Source organism: Orycteropus afer, unplaced genomic scaffold (assembly GCF_000298275.1).
Source record: "Orycteropus afer afer isolate SDZICR_OR568_19922 unplaced genomic scaffold, OryAfe1.0 scaffold00107, whole genome shotgun sequence".
NCBI lineage: Eukaryota > Metazoa > Chordata > Mammalia > Tubulidentata > Orycteropodidae > Orycteropus > Orycteropus afer.
The window spans coordinates 6,820,373-6,837,664 of NW_006921694.1; the positions used below are offsets into that span (position 1 = coordinate 6,820,373).

General features: G+C 41.7%; 2 protein-coding genes across 2 annotated transcripts in view; one reads left to right on the plus strand and one right to left on the minus strand.

Moving 5' to 3' along the window:
- The window catches only part of DHFR (dihydrofolate reductase), a 33,840-nt gene extending 23,937 nt beyond the window's left edge, over window positions 1-9,903 (minus strand). The window contains exons 1-3 of the mRNA XM_007943484.1: window positions 9,818-9,903; window positions 9,416-9,471; window positions 6,188-6,293 (exon numbers count right to left, since the gene is read on the minus strand). Of these exons, the coding sequence (XP_007941675.1) occupies window positions 6,188-6,293; window positions 9,416-9,471; window positions 9,818-9,903 (248 nt within the window). The remainder of the gene's footprint in view (window positions 1-6,187; window positions 6,294-9,415; window positions 9,472-9,817) is intronic.
- Window positions 9,904-10,137: 234 nt separating this feature from the next.
- Window positions 10,138-17,292, plus strand: part of MSH3 (mutS homolog 3) — a 381,560-nt gene continuing 374,405 nt past the window's right edge. Inside the window, exons 1-2 of the mRNA XM_042781327.1 lie at window positions 10,138-10,338; window positions 15,075-15,195. Coding sequence (XP_042637261.1) covers window positions 10,138-10,338; window positions 15,075-15,195 — 322 coding nt within the window. The remainder of the gene's footprint in view (window positions 10,339-15,074; window positions 15,196-17,292) is intronic.

The window sequence follows — 17,292 nt, forward strand, 5'->3', positions numbered from 1 at the left end:
CTGAATTCAGTAGCTGGCCAATCAGTCATGAAGAAAAAAAATTAAAAAAAAAAAAAAAAAAGATTGCCATCAGGCAGCTGAAGAAATATCCAAGCAATAGGCATAGTGTGTAAAGGACGTCTAATTGGAATGTGCACATGATGCCACAGGGCACAGAGGGGGTGCATCCCTGGGTGCAGGGTGATGAGGGAATACTCCTTGGCATATTCCTTAACTGAGAAAGCCAAGTGTGGAAGAAATGTCATCTGCAGTGAGGTTTACAGTACTAAAGGATGGGACAACAGAACAAGGTCCTGAGAGAAAAAAAATGAGTCTAGAAAAAAGCTGGGAATGGGAGAGAATTGATTAAGATATAGGATATTTTTTTTTTGGTCTCAAAAATATAGGGGAAAGAACAAAAGGATATGTTAAGATGAAATTGAGGTAACTAGAGTGCATGTCAGAAGCTCTGGTGGCACAGTGCCTAAGGCATGACTGCTAACCAGAAGGTTGGTGGTTCAAACCCACCAGCCACTCAGTGGAAGGAAGAAGGGGCAATCTGCTTCTGTAAAGATTTACCACCTTGCAAACCCAGTGGGGGGGGTCACTATGAGTTGGAATCAACTTGATGGCAGTGGATTTTTTTTTTTTTTTTTGTAGAGTGCATGTGGTATAGTGAATTACTTTAATATGGCCCTTCTTGTTATATGGCCTTTGTTGATTCCCATAAAATGACTGGGTGAGATCATGCAAATGTATCTGTGGTCCATTGGACAGCTTGCTAATAATGTGAATAAGGTGCACGGAACCCTAATGAGAGCCTATCACATTAGGCTTAAAGTGAACCAATCCTAGAGGTTAGGAAGGGGACCTCAATATTATCAAGAAGAGCTGGAAGCAGAGCATGCCCTTTGGACCTGGGGTCCCTGTGATGGAACCTCCTAGACCCAGGAGATAAGAGTCGTAACATCAGAAACAGCAAAAAGCATTGGCAGAGACACAGTGACAGCAAACCAGGAGAGAGGCATGAGACACCGTAGCAGGCTTCCTGGCCCCCAGAGGAGGCTACAGTGGGTATGCCAGCCCATAAAAGCAAGAAAGCTGAGTGCCTCTGGGCAAGAGGATTGCTGGTGGAGTGGGGAGCCTCCTGGTACTTATTGGTAGAACTAAAGAGCTTTGCAACACTTGCCTAAGTAGGGCAGAGGCCAGGCCAGGGGCTTGAGGGGCCAAGAGTTGTGAGAGAGGCCTGCCAAGAAACTGTCTCAACTGAAAAACTGAATCTGGAGTTGTTCCTGCTATTGAATTTTAACTTGTTATGTCCCTAATAAATCCCTTAACTGTGATTATAATCTTTTGAGTTGTGTGTAGCCAGCGCAAAGAATTATTGAACCTAGGAGCGTTGGTAGCGTAGTGCCTAAGGCACTTGACTGCTAACCAGAAGGCTAGTGGTTCAAATCCACTAGCCACTCCTTGGAAGCAAGATGGGGCAATCTACTTCCATAGTGATACTGCCTCGGAAACCCAAGGAGGGGTCGCTATGAGTCAGGTCCGACTCCATGGCACATAACAACAACAACAAGTAGAGGTGTAGAGAATGCCGTGGGAGAGACAGCTGGTATCAGAATTGGTAAAAAGGTTGGAGGGTGGAGATATGTCTGACCTGTCTCATGGGAATCAGCCTTGGGTTGATGATCTTGATTCTCATCCTTTCCCTTGTAAATGCAGAGGAGGTCTGATGCAACCACACCATTTTTACTGTGCTCATTGGGATGTCATTAATATTTGCTCTAAGGCAAGGTGATGTTGTTACAGTAACAGGGATGGAAGAGTTCCTGGGTGGTCCAAATGGTTAATGCACTAAGCTGCTAACTGAAAGGTTGGTGCTTCAAGGTCACCCAGAGGCACCTCAGAAGAAAGGCCTGGTGATCTACTTCCTAAAAATCAGCAACTGAAAACCTTACGGAGCATAATTTTACTTGCACATAAGGTCATTTTGAGTTAGAACTGACTCAACAGCAACTTTTTTTTTTTTTTGGCAGGGGTTTGGGGAGTAGAGTAGTAAGTAGCATCTGTAGATGTTCTGTGTGCCAGTTTACACATAAAATTTCAATTAATCCTCAAAATCACTCCTAGAAGTAGTCATCATTAATCCCATTTAGCAGGTAAGGAAAGTGAGGTTCAGCAAGGCTTGCCTATAACCTGCCTAAAGCCACGAAGTTAATACGTGCCTGAGTAGGTATCAGAAGACATGCCAGTCAGTCTTTGCTAAGCCAAGTGTGAGGGAAGGGAACTGTAACTTAGAGAGGAGGAGGAGGAAGTCTTAATCACTATGGAGAATATGCTGGTGAGACTGTAAAAAGTCATTATGCCATGAAATGTTAGATCACTTCATGCATTGAAGACATTTTACAACATCTTCTACTATATAGGCAATTTTGGGTTATCTAAAGAGGCAGTCACCCACCAGCCACTCCTCGGAAGGAAGGTTGGGCAATCCTACTTCCGTAGTGATACTGCCTCGGAAACCCAAGGAAGGGTCGCTATGAGTCGGGTTTGACTCGAGGGCACATAACAACAACAAAAGAGGCAGTCAAAGCTGCAGCACAGCAGTAAAACAATTGTACATTATCTGGCCTCTTTCACTCAGCATAATGTTTCCAAAGATTGTCCATTATTGTAGAATGGATTAGCATTTCATTTCTTTTTTACAGCTGAATAATACCCCATTGTATGGTTCTACCACATTTTCTTGATCCACTCATCAGCTGATGGACATTGGGTTGTTTCCAGTCTTTCGCTATTATGAGTAATGCTTCTATGAACATTTGTGTAGAGTTTGCGTAGACATACCTTCATTTCTCTTGGGTATATATTAAGGAGTGGTATTTCTGGCTCTTACGATAGCTTAACAATAGTTAAACAATTTGAGGAAATGCCTCACATTTTCCAAATGTGGCTGAATTTTACGCCATCTTTTATAAAGAAAATAAACTACCCAAAATAAGTAATATTGGGCAGTAAATTTTGGGTTACCTTGAAGATTCAGTTTCCTCTTACGTATGGGAGGGTGAGGAAAACTGACCATCTTTAAAAGACTTACAGAAGTAATAGTGACTTACATATATACATCTATGCCCTTGTATTTAGGACCTAATAATGCTTGGCACACAGCAGGTGTTCAGCATATGTGGAATTGGCCAGTAAGTAGGAAGGAGAAGGAAAGGCAAAAAATGAACTCTACAATTTTTTTTTAACTAGTTTACCTATTTCTCAGGAGCTCTGGTAGCATAGTGCCTAAGGCACTTGACTGCTAACCAGAAGGTTGGTGGTTCAAACCCGCCAGCCACTCCTCAGAAGGAAGTTTGGGAAATCTATTTCCGTAGTGATACTGCCTTGGAAACCCAAGGAGGGGTTGCTATGAGTTGGGTCTGACTTGACGGCACATAACAACAACAACATACCTATTTCTCAGCATGCTTCTTAAGAAAGACTTTAAATCTCTCTGCCCTTTTTAAAAAAGAGAAAAACACCAACAAATATTATATATAAACACTTAAGAAGCAATCAAACCCAATTACATATACCACCCAATCTAAACCTACTGCTGTTGACAATTCCAATTCACAGTGATTCTATTGCATAGAGTAGAACTGCCCCATAGGTTTCCAAAGGCTGTATATCCTTATGGACACAGACTGCTACATCTTTCTCCTGCAGAGCAGCTGGTGGGTTTTTAAATGTCAGCCTTTTGATTAACAGCCTAGTGCTTCAACCACTGCGCTACAAGGGCTCCATGTATACCACAGGGGGGTCATAAAGAAGAAATGAGACGCATCATTTGAGGAGAATTTCTGGCTCAACTGAACATCTCCCCTACTGAGATTTCTTTATGTTTGTTTTAGCTCAAGCTAGCCATAAATAAACTTTAGTATTCAAGAAAATGCTATTAAAGAATCTCAGGGTATAGCAATATAGTCTGTAAATTTGGATTCTATCAAGTAAAGAGATACTCAGAATAACCTAGCAACCAGGAGAAAGAGAACAGTATGCAGTGAGCAGATGGCAAGATGCACATCAACAGATCCTCCATCATCCACAGGCCATCACTGTAAATATACTGGTACACTTTCCTCTAGGTTTTTACCTAGGCCATTTTAAGAGAGATCTGGGGAAAAGTCTTTTATCTGAACCTGAATCCCCTTAGTCTACAGCTGTGTAATGTTTTTTCACCTTCATATGGTATAATGGTCTTTAAAAAAAATAAAAATTTATTTTTTGTCAGCTAAGGGCTTGCCAATTTTATTGAATTTGTCAAAAAATCACCTTCTGGATTCAATTATTTCCCTTCTTGTTCTATTCTCTATTTCATTATCTCTGCTCTGCTCTTTGTTATTTTCATCCTTTTGGTTGAGTGTGCTTTGCTCTTCTTTTTCTAAATTCATGCTGTAAAGTTAGGTTACTGATTTATGATCTTTTTTCCTTTCTAATCTAGAAGTTTATAGCTATAGCTTTCCCTCTGAGTGCTGATTTTGCTGCGTCCTATAAGTTTGGATATGTCATACTTTCATTTTCATTTGATTCTTAAGTATTTCCTGTTTTCCTCTGTGATTTCTTCCTAGACTTATTGGTTGTTTAATAGTGTGTTAATTTTCATGTACCTCTTCAGTTTTCTTTCTCTTACTAATTTCTAATTTTACCCCATGATTATCTTTTGATGTAGGTAGACTACAGTTCCAGGTTATTAAATCAAACACTAATCTAGGTGGTGTTGTGAAGATATTTTGTAGATGTTATTGAAGTCCACAATTAGTTCACTTGAAGTAAGGGACACCATCCTAGATAACCTGAGTGGGCCTGATCTAATCAGTTGAGAGGCTTTAAAGTATAGAGCAGAGTTCCCCTGAAGAAATTTCACTTGCAGACAACAGTGTTATTCTGTGCCTAAGAGTTTCTGCTGGCTCTTCTTGACAGCTTAGCCTACAGATTTTGTCCTTGTTCAGCCAGCCCCCATTACTGTGCAAGCCAGTTCCTTGCAATAAATTTCTTAATATAGATCTACTAGTTCTACTAGTATCAACTCTGACTTGATACCCATGGGAAAGGAGTAGTATCACTACTGTTCTCAAAGTAAGTAGTGCCCTAGGATGCTGCATTCTTTTTTATGACTATATCATTGTATGGAAGAACAATTAGCATGCCAACCTCAAACTTTTCCTAAAGGTCTAAATTAGGAACCCAACCCCTCTAAAAAAAAAAAGCCCTGGAATAAGTTATTTTAGTGAGTTAGAACATTAAAAAAAAAAAAAAAAGAAATCAGGGTATCTTACATATGGGAAGCATTGGCCAAGGTCAAGACATGTCCTTAAACCCTTGGTTCCACAGTGCATATATTTCCAGCCATGTGGAACTATATACTTCAAGGCTATATAGGAAAATCCTAGTAGAGGCCAACTGAACACACTCCATTCTCTGAGGATCCTTAGGACCATTTGAACACTTAAGAAGTTTTTTCTATTAGACACAAGGTAAAGAAAACAAGTATTATAGTTCACTAAGAATAAGGCACACAATTTGACCAGTTTCAGTCCATTCTAAAATTTACATCTTATGGCATTTAGGGTTGGGCCCAGAGAGGAAATAACCTCTTAATTTTGACAAGCCCTAACTACAAAAACGGGAGCTCTGGTAGCATAGTGGCTAAGGCACTTGACTGCTAACCAGAAGGCTGGCGGTTCAAACCCACCAACCACTCCTCGGAAGGAAGGTTGGGCAATCCTACTTCCGTAGTGATACTGCCTCGGAAACCCAAGGAGGGGTCGCTATGAGTCAGGGCTGACTCAACGGCACATAACAACAACAACAACAACTACAAAAACACATGTATTTTGGTTTTATGTGAAACTGGAGAAAATTATTAATTACGCTGTGTAACTGATACTAAGTCTACTGAATAATGGTTCAAGGAAACTTCCAATCTGTTACTATAATGAGATTTAATATTTAACATGTTGTCAATGTTATGAAACCAGAGTAAGTTTCTGTTAAGTGGCATAAATGACTACTTATTCATTTCCTCCAATCACTTTACTGCTATGAAGCAGCTTTATCAACAGCTACTTTCTACCTATTTCATTTTGTAATATACTGGCCACAACTACAAGAAAATGGATACAAATTTCTCGCAGTAACTTTACATTACTGTACTTACTTGAGTTCTCTACTGAGAACTAAATTAATTCTATCTTTCAAAGGTCTATGCTTCTTGGGAATGGAGAACCAGGTCTTCCTACCCATAATCACCACATTCTGTTTACCTGTAAAATTAAAAGAAAGCATAAGTGCATTTCTGGGAAAAAATATATTTACGTATAATATATATGTGTATACATATGTATTACATATAGTAAAACCTGTGAAAGCTGGAACCTATGTAATATGGAAACCTCTCAGAGAAGAAAAACTCTATATTCCACTAATAGAGAGCTATAGAAAAGGGTTAGACTGCACCCTTTCAAAAGGAGCTCTAGTGGCATAATGCCTAAGGCATTCAAGCGCTAACCAGAAGGCTGGTAGTTCAAGCCCACCAGCCACTCCATATAAGGAAGACTGGGCAATCTACTTCCACAAACATTTACTGCCTCAGAAACCCAAAGGGGGTTACTGTGAGTGGGAATCTACTTGATGGCATTGAGTTTTGAGTTTGAGCACCCTTTCAAAGGTCGAAAACTCACAAGACCTGGAAAAACAAGGCAGTCCCATCAAGTTCCAGCTCTAACATGTTTCTCTAGATCATATGGATGTGTTTGTGTATAAAATTATGGTAGCATAGTGCCCTAAGGTACCTGACTGCTAGCCAGAAGGCTAGCGGTTTAAACCCACCAGCCACTCCTCGGAAGGAAGATGGGGCAATCTACTTCCATAGTGATACTGCCTCGGAAACCCAAGGAGGGGTCACTATGAGTTGGGTCCAACTCAACGGCACTTAAGAACAACAATATGCATGTATAAGAAACTCTGGTGGCATAGTACCTAAGGCACTTAATTGCTAACCAGAAGGCTGGCAGTTCAAACCCACCAGCTACTCCTTGGAAGGAAGATTGGGCAATATACTTCTGTAGCGATATTGCCTCAGAAACCTAAGGAGGGGTTGCTATGAGTGGGATCCGATGATTTTTTTTTTTTTTTTTGTTATATGCATGTGTATGTATACGTACACAGAGAGAGAATAGTTCTGGTGATGCCGTGCCTAAGGCATTTGACTGTGAACCAGAAGGTTGGCAGTTCAGAGCCACCAGCCACTCTGCAGAAGCAAGACTGGGCAATCTACTTCTGTGAAGATTTACTGCCTCAGAAATCCAAAGGGGGTCACCACAAGTCAGAATTGACTCGATGGCTGTGAGTTTGGTTTTGGTTTTTTGGCTTACATAGAGGGTAAAATTGTTATAGTGACATCTAGTGGATCTCCTTTTTAAAAAAGATAAAATAGAGTTATCAAAATTTACATCTATTATTCATTAGCTAAATACTGTTGTTCATAGCTGCCAAATCAGTTGCAACTCAGGGCCATTCCATGTGTGCAGAATAGAACTGCTCCATAGGGTTTTAAGGCTGTAACTTTTTGGAAGGAGATAACCAGACCTGTCTTCTGAGTCACATCTCGGTGGGTCTGTCAGCCTTTCAGTGAACAGTGCAGTGCTCAATGGTTTGTGCCACCCAGGGATGTACCTTCCATTTTTCGTTTAATTACATAGGAGAAAAAAGACCCTGAGAGTCAGATATCAAAGGAACATAAACACTTCCTGAATATATCAATGATTTTTACTATAGTCTGAGAGACTACCAAAAGCAATACACAAGTGTTTTCTTAAAAATCACCAGCGTGTTTTAATTTATTTGAGCAAAACCCTAACTTTTTCCAAACTTCAAAGACTGAGCACTTTCCATATTTTGCTCTACTATTTATAACCAAAGGGAGCTCAGGTGGCATAGTGCCTAAGGTATCTGACTGCTAACCAGAAGGCTGGTGGTTCAAATCTACCAGCTACTCCTTGGAAACTCAAGGAGGGGTCGCTATGAGTCAGAATTGACTCTATGATAGTGAGTTTGGTTTTTTTTGTTTTACTCATAATCAAATGTTATTTCCAAATATGGGAATTTCCTGATACCTCTTATATGCATTGCACTTTCAATAGTGGAGCTTTAGGTGTTCAATAAGGAGAAATGAACTATGAACAAAAACAGAGCCAACTGGAGAGGGATTCTGATGAAGGAAATGATGCAGACTTGGCTTAAAAACTAAGGTGGAGACACTGCGTGAAAGACTTTCAGTGAATACTTTAGGGAGACAGTTAAAAAAAAATTACACACACACATAGATATAGAGAAATGACACTTTTGGTACTCTTTTATTCATCTAAGAAATACTGTTATTTACTGAAAACCAGGCAAACAGGTCAGGAACCGGATGTTTTGCATATTCCCAGACCATACTTAAGATTCTTTAGCTTCAGGAGCTTTCTACCTTGTCTGTACCAGTGTCTTAAGAGCCAAATCAGTGGGCCTTGTCTCTGCCCTGCTAAAGTTCTGCAGCATCTGTTGCAGGTACCTTCTCAGTTAAATCTGTTTCTTGTTGCAGTTTACAGATGCTTCTCAAGTTTTAAATGGGGTCTCCTTCCATTCCCACATTCTTTTCTTTGGTTATCTTGTTTCCTCCAGTGGCTGAATTCACATAGTTCCCTACGTCTGACATTATCCTGGATGTCTTACAAAACCTAAAGAAAACCCAAAGCTACTGTATCGATTCCAACCCTTTTTAGAACAGAGCAGAGCTGCCCCATAGGGTTTCCAAGCCTGTATATCTTTACGGAAGCAGATTGTCTCATCTTTGTCTTGTAGAGTGGCTGGTGAGTTTGGACTGCCAACCTTTGGTTAGCAATTGAATGCTTTAACCATTATGCCACCAGAGCTCCTCGCTACCGGGTACTTCAAAACTGTCATCAGAACAACTACACACTTTTTTCCATCCCTTTGTTTTCATGTCACTCAGACTCTTACACTGAAAACACAGGAGTTCATCCTTGATGCCTTCCTGCATCACCTTTAATTTTATGGAAGTTTCTTGGATTTCTGTCCTCTCTCTTCACTGCCCTCCTTCAGGCCTTGTCATCTCTTACAGGGGTTATTCCAAACGTTTTTTCTGGTTTTCTTTCCACTCTAAAATCCCTGGTTAGATAAGCCTCTACCCAGCTATAAACCCACATACAATTTCCCAGAAAAAAATGAAATTTGAATAAACTTTGGGAAGTATACACACATCAACGGTAAAGAAAGGTCCCATATTATATGCAAAACTTCTCATATAAATAAAATTTGCCCTGATAAACCTTCTCAACTAAGAACCTTGTCAACCTCAATCAGTTAAAACAACCCACATTACCGTCTACGGAAGAAGATGTGGTCGTGGTCATTCTTTGAAAATACTTGAATTCATTCCTACAAGTCAAAGAAACAAAGCATTATTCGGATTATTACCCCGTGGGCTCAAGATGTTATAAAGAGTGAGCTGGTGCAGGTGGGGGTGGGGTCTTCCTGGGCCGAAATTTGCAGTGTGCCTGGGCGCCGGGGCGAGGAGGCCTAGGTGTAGCACTATTGGGCGGAAACCAACAACAGCTCTCGGACTGGTTATTCTGAAGGAAGCACGAGCCCGCCTACCTGCTCAGGTCAAAAGTCCGGTCCCAACCTTCCCAGCCTCCACTGGCAATTTCGCCCGACTCGTCCCCACCGAGTGCCCTGATCACTGGCAGTCTGCCCCAGCCTGTTTCCCCAGCCCGGTAGGTACCTGAGCGGGGGCCAGGGTAGGTCTCCGTTCTTGCCGATGCCCATGTTCTGGGACACAGCGACGATACAGTTTAGCTGACGAACCATGACAGCAACAGCTAACACCTTCGAGCTAGCGCGGGACAAAGCTTGGCGCGAAATTGTGGCCACTCCGCCCCCTTCCTCCCAGTTGTGCAGGCGAGGCCCCGCCCCAGACCCGCCTCCCGCCCCGCCGCACGGCAGGGTCGCAACGTGCTCGCGACCGAGAACGCCCAGGAACTGAGGCCGCGGGCTCGCGCCCCTGGCTTGGCTGTATCGCTGGATTCCCTTTCTGGCTCCACTATGCCGCGCCGGAAGCTTGCTTCTGGCCGCACTGGGGCCTCAGGCCCAGCTCCTGCAAAGCAGGCTGTTTTGAGTAGATTCTTCCGATCTCAGGGAAGCTTGAAGTCCACCTCCTCCCCCGCCGTTGCAGCCGAGAAAGCCGACCCTGACGCTGCAGCGACCTCAGCATCTAATTTCTCATCTCATTTGCTGCCTCAATTGGTAAGTTCGGTCGCAGAGGGGGCGGGCCAAGTTTGGGGGCGGGGCCTGAAGGTCGGGGCGCGAGAGGGAGTGGACTAGGTGCTAGAATTAGCGAAAAGATGGGACCGGAAGAGAGAGAGGTGGGGCGAGGAACGGAAAAGGTGGTGTAGTTCAAAGTTTTAGTTTCCACTAGAGTTAGTAGATTTGAAGAGAGCTCTGTTGGTGTAGTGGTTAAAGCGCTTGGCTGGTAACCGATAGGTCAGGGATTCTTCTTTCATGAAGATTTTTGTTCTGATTCCTGGCGACTCCATCTACAACAGAAGGAAGCACTGCCGGTCCTGCACTATCCTCACAATCCTTGCTGTACTTGAGCCCGTCGTTGTAGACACTGTGTCAATCCATCAGGTTCAGGATCTTCTCCTTTTTCTGTGACCCTCCACTTTACCATGTATGATATCCTTCTCCAGGGACTAATCCCGTCTGACAACATGACCAAAGTAGGTGAGACAGATTCTGGCCATTCTTGCTTCTAAGGAGGATTCTGGTTGCACTTCTTCCCAGACAGATTTATTCCTTCTGGCAGCCCGTGGTATTTTCAGTACTCTTAAACAGCAGCACAATTCAAGGGTATTATCATCTCTTCCCTCTACCTTATTCATTGTCCAGCTTTTATATGCATAGGAGGCGATGAAAATACCACGGCCAGGGTAAACCAAGAGGAGCTCTGGTAGCGTAGTGCCTAAGGCACTGCTGCTAACCAGAAGGCTGGCGGTTCAAATCCACCAGCCACTCCTCGGAAGGAAGGTTGGGTAATCCTACTTCTGGTGATACTGCCTCGGAAACCCAAGGAGGGATTGCTATGAGTTGGGGACGACTTGATGGCACATAACAACAACAACAGGGTAAACCAAACCACTCACTGCCGTCGAGTTGCAGTGAGTCGGATCCGACTCAGCGACCCCTCCTTGGGTTTCTGAGGTGATATCACTACAGAAGTAGATTGCCCAACCTTCCTTCCGAGGAGTGGCTGGTGGGTTTGAACCGCCAACCTTATGGTTAGCAGTCAAATGCCTTAGGCACTATGCCACCAGAGCTCCCTTCTGGCTAGAGTAAGGCACACCTTATTCTTCAAAGTGGTATCTTTGCTGCTAAGACCTTAAAGATGGCCTTTGCAGTAGATTTGCCCAGTGCAGTACAACATTTGTTTTCTTGACTGCTAGTTCTATGGGTGTTGATTTTCGATCCAAATAAAATGAAGTCCCTGACAACTTCAATATTTTCTGCATTTATCGTGATGTTGCTTATTGGTCCAGTTGTGAGGATTTTGTTTTCTTTATGTTGAGGTGTAAGCCAGCATACATACTGATCTTTATCAGTTAGTACTTCAAGTCATCTTCACTTTCAGCAAGCGAGGTGGTTTCATCTACACATCTCGGGTTGTTAATACGCATTAACAACCCAAGATGTGTAGAGAGTCTTCCTCCAATCTTGATGCCATGTTCTTCTTCATATAGTCCTGCTTCTCGGGTTATTTGCTCAACATATAGATTGAATAAGTATGGTGAAAGGGTACAACCCTGACACACACTCTTCCTGATTTTAAACCATTCAGTATGCCCTTGATCTGTTTGAATGACAGCCTCTTGGTCTATGTACGAATTCCTCATGGGCACAATTAAGTGTTGTACAGTTCCCATTCTTCTTGACGTTATCCATAATTTGTTATGATCCACAGAGTCAAATATTTTTGCATAATCAATAAAACACAGGTAAATATCTTTCTGGTATTCCTTGCTTTCAACCAAGATATATCTGATAACAACAATGATATCCCTCATTCCATATCTTTTTCTGAATCCAACTTGATTTTCAGGAAGTTCCTTGTCAGTATACTGCTGCAACTGTTTTTGAATTATCTCCAGTACAATTTTACTTGTGTGTGATATTAATGATATAGTTTGATAATTTCCAATTCTGTTGGATCACCTTTCTTTGGAATGGGCACAAATATGGATCTCTTCCAGTTGGTTAGCCAGGTAGGTGTCTTCCAAATTTCTTGGCATAAAGGAGTAAGGGCCTCCAGCACTGCATCCGTTTTTTGAAACATCTCAATGAGTGGTCAGTTTCTGGAGCCTTGTTTTTTGCCAGTTCCTTCAGTGCAGTTTTGACTTCTTCCTTCAGTACCATTAGTTTCTGATCATATGTTATCTCCTGAAATGGTTGAATGTCGACCAGTTCTTTTTGGTACAGTGATTGTGAATTCCTTCCATCTTCTTTTGATGCTTCCTGCATCATTCAATATCTTGCCCATAGAATTCTTCAGTATTGCAATTTGAGGCTTGAGTTGTTTCTTCAGTTCTTTCAGCTTGAGAAATTATAGTGTGTTCTTCCCGTTTGGTTTTCTAACTCCAGGTCTTGGCACATTCCATTATAGTACTTTGTCTTTTTGAACTGCTCTTAGAAATCTTCTGTTCAGCTCTTTTATCTTGTCATTTCCTCCATTTGCTTTAGCTACTCTGTGTTCAAGAGCAAGTTTCAGAGACTCTTCTGACATCCATTTTGGTCTTCTTTTCCTGTGTTTTTAGTGATTGTGGTGGTTAAGTTTGTGTGTCAGCTTGGGTGGGCCTGGTTGAGTGGATGGGCAGCTGAATGTGTTTATTCTCCATGGTGAGATTAGTAATTAACTCCATGGTAGAATCTATTGGAGCAGCTGAGTAGCTGCTTTGGTTATGTGGTCTGCTTCCTGTATATAAGACAGCTTTGGGAATGGTCTCTAGCTTATGGCACACTTGAGCCCTGCATGTAGCCGAGTCACTGTTCAGCAGCCTGCCATGTTCTGCCAACCTTGGGACTTTGAATGGACTTGAATTAATGGCCTGCCATGTGGTTTGGTAACATCGGGACTGTGCCTTTTTACTCATCAGCCTTGGGCTTGTCAGCCTCAGCAGCCAGCAGCTATGTGAAGAAAAGCCTCCAGCTTCAGTGAACTGGGAGCAGGAGGCAAAGCTGAAGCCCAAGGTCGAGGGGCTTTCACCCAGCCCCTAGAGCCTGGCACTTTGAACTTGGGCTTAAAGCATCCAAACTGTAAGAGAATAAACTCCTGTTTCTTCAAGCCATCCCATTTGTGATATATTCCTGTCAGAGCAGCATTAGGTAACTGAAACAGTGACCTTTTGCTTTCTTCATTATGATGTTTTTCATGTCATCCCACAACTTGTCTGGTCTTTGGTCATTGATGTTCAGTGCATCAAATCTCTTCTACAGATGGTGTCTGAATTTGGGTGGGATATAATCAAGGTCATATTTTGGCTATCATGGACTTGTTTTAATTTTCTTCAGTTTCAACTTGAACTTGTATATGAGCACTTGATGGTCTGTTCCACAGTCAACTTCTGGCCTTATTTTGACTGATGATATGGAGGTACTTTTTCCACAGACGTAGTTGATTTTATTTCTGTGTATTCCTTCTGGCAAGATCCATGTGTACAGTCACCATTTATGTTGTTTTAAAAAGTTATTTGCACCGAATAAGTCGCTGATCTTTCAGAATTCTATCTTGCAGTCTGTGGTATCGTTCTTACCACCCAGGCCATATTTTCTGACTACTGATTCTTCTTCTTTGTTTCCAACATCTGCATTCCATTCACCAGTAGTTATCAATATATCTTGATTGCATGTTTGTCGAATTTCAGACTGCAGAAGTTGGTAAAAATCTTCAATTTCTTCATTTTTCGCTTTAGTGGTTGTTATGTAAATTTTAGTTGTAGTCATGTTGACTGGTCTTCCTTGTAAGCATATAGTTATTATCCTATCACTGACAGCATTGTACCTCAGGATAGATCTTGAAATGTTCTTTTTAACGATGACTGCAATGCCATTCTTCTTCAATTTGTCATTCCCGGTATAATAGACTATATGATTGTCTGATTCAAAATGGCCAGTACCAGTCCATTTCAGCTCACTGGTGCCTAGGGTATCAATCTTTATGCATTCCATGTCATTTTTGACAACTTCCAGTTTTTCTAGATTCATTCTTTGTATTTTCCATGTTCCAAATATTCATGAGTGTTTGCATCTTTTTTACTTATTTTGCATCATGCCACATCAGCAAATTAAGGTCCAGAAAACTTCACAGCATTCACATCGTTAAGGTCGACTCTACTTTGAGGAGGCAGCTCTTCCCCAGTTGTATTTTGAGTGCCTTCTGACCTGAAGGGCTTATCTTCCAGTACTATGCCAGACAGTGTTTTGCTGCTTTTCATAAAGCTTTCCAGTAATATATCAGATAGTGTTTCACTGCTATTCCTAAGTGTTCATTGGCCAGTTTTTTCAGAATTGGATGACCCTGTTCTTCCCAGTCTTTCTTAGTCTGGAAAGTCTACTGAAAACCTGTTCACCATGGATGACCCTGGTGATATTCAAAATACTGGTGGTATAGCCTCCAGCCTCACAGCAACAAGCAATCCTCCACTGTATGACAAACTGACAGGCAAGTGGTAGGGTAGCTGCCTTGGTTCAAGTTAATTCTAGGAGGAGATGAGGTGCTAAAGCTTTTGAACTGCCAGTTTCTGTCCTTTCTTTGGTAATGGTAGAAACAGTTCATCCATAGACCTTTTCAGAGCCAAGAATGCATAATTCTATGAAGGGTAAATGGTATGAACGTTGCTGTAATTCAGAAGTAGAGTTTAAACTACATACATCAAGTGTTGAGAATAGAGATGATACATTATTGTCTAACCATTATTTTCTGTGATTAGGCCACAGAAATTGACCGAAGTAAAAAAACAGCATTGGAGAATGATGGGCCTGTTAAAAAGAAGCCAAAGAAAGTCCCAGAAAAAGAAGGAGGAAGTGGTTTGGTAATGTCTGGCAACTCTGGTGAGTTCTGGGGCAATGATTCTTTATTCCTATCAGTCATGAGTCTGATATTTTTGCTCTTCCATAGAGCGGAGTAGACTGTTTGGAGAGCAATGTCATTTTTCGTGGTGGAGAAAGTTCCCACTGTGCTTGAGAGAAGTTGGCCCCCAGCAGGTAGTGGTGGTAGTGGGGGTGGGGATGGAGCTGGAGTTCTCCAGTTTGGCTCTCCTTCTTCAGACTCTCTTTTATTCCCTCTAGTTCATTTTTTTCCTGATTATAAAAGTAAAAAAACATCTTATTATAAAAATTTCAAATAATTCAGAAATGTAGAAGACAATGAAAGATCCCCATAATCCCTCTCTTAAGTGATACCTGCTGCTAATTTTTTTGGGTGCTCTGTTCTCCCAAGGAGCTCTGGTGGCACAGTGCCTAAGGCATGTGACTGCTAACCAGAAGGTTGGCAGTTCAAACCCACCAGTCACTCCATGGAAGGAAGATGGGGCAGTCTGCTTCTGTAAAGAGTAACCACCTCAGAAACCCAATGGGGGTCACTGTAAGTCGGAATCAACTCAGTGGCAATGGGTTTGGTTTTTGGTTTTGGTATGTTTTCCCAGGTTTTTTCTATTGGTACATACACAATGTATACACATATAGAAGCACAAGTTAATAGTTATTATATTTTATGAAGTAGTATGCTATATATATACATATATACATACATAGTACATACATGTGCCTGTACATATATATACCCACTGCCATCAAGTCAATTCTGACTCATAGCAACCCCCATTGAGTTTCCAAGGCTGTAAATCTTTATGGAAGTTAATTGCCTCATCTTCTGCGTGCAGAGCAGCTGGTGAGTTTGAACTGCCAACTTTCTGTTTAGCAGCCAAATGTCTCAGGCACTGTGCCACCAGAACTCACATATGTATATTTGTGTGTTGGAAGAAGTGCAGCTGTAATGTGCTTTGGAAGCAAGAATGGCCAGATTTTGTCTCACCTACTTTGGTCGTGTCAGAAGGGACCATTCCCTGGAGAAGGATATCATGCTTGATAAAGTGGAGGGTCAGTGAAAAAGGGGAAGGCCCTCAATGAGATAAATTGATGCAGTGGCTAGAATGATGGACTCAGATATATCTAGGATTGTGAGCCTGGCACAGGACTGGGCAGTGGTTTGTTCTGTTGTACATAGGGTCACTGAGTTGGAGCTGACTTGATGGCACCTGACAGTACAACACACTAATTTGCAGCTTTTTTTTTTCCCACTTAACAGAACATATAGAAAAATTATAAATGTCAGAACATATGGATTTCCCCTGTCCTGTTTTACATGGAGCTGCCCTTCCTATATGCTAAAAGGTGTTAGATAAAAACAGCATTCTTGAGCTCCTGAACGTCTGAAGGTGGTATTGGGTGTACATGTATTTGAGTGTGGATAATGAATGGATTTGCCTTATAGCTTTTGGCCTCAGAGAATTCATGATAAGGAAGACAGGAAATTTTTCTTTCTTCATTATCCCCTGGAAATTAGGTAGAGAGAATGATAGAAAAGCAAAATAAAAAGTCTCAGTGGATTAAGTATGTGAGAAATCTGTGCTTTATGTTAACAGGAAAGCCTTAGTAAGAAATAACTACAGAATTGGAATGTATAGCAATGGAAAAAGATAAATCTGAAAATACCCTTTTCTTCCTCCTTTCTGAAGCAAGTATGAAAGGGGGAGCGATTTATGGACAGAATTTGGCATGTATTAATGTTGCATTTTCTGGGGTTATTTACCTCTCCTTCCTTCATTATTCCTGGACAGACTTACCTGCTTAATTTTACAGTAAATTCTGTGAGCACTCAATGAGCACTCACCATTTGCTAGCCATTGTGTTAGAGGCTTTATGTAGTGCATTTATTCTTCAGTAGCCTCTGTCACCTTTTTTTACAGAGGAAGAGAAGGATGATGAGTGTAAAGAAGTATAGGTGAGAGCACTAACTTAATCAAGGTCACATGGGAGACCTGACATTAAAAGTTGTGGAAATAGATTGGCGGGGCAAGATGGCGGACTAGGCAGAAGGATTGCACAGACCCTCTTCAACAAAGAAAAGGGAAACCAATTAACACAGAC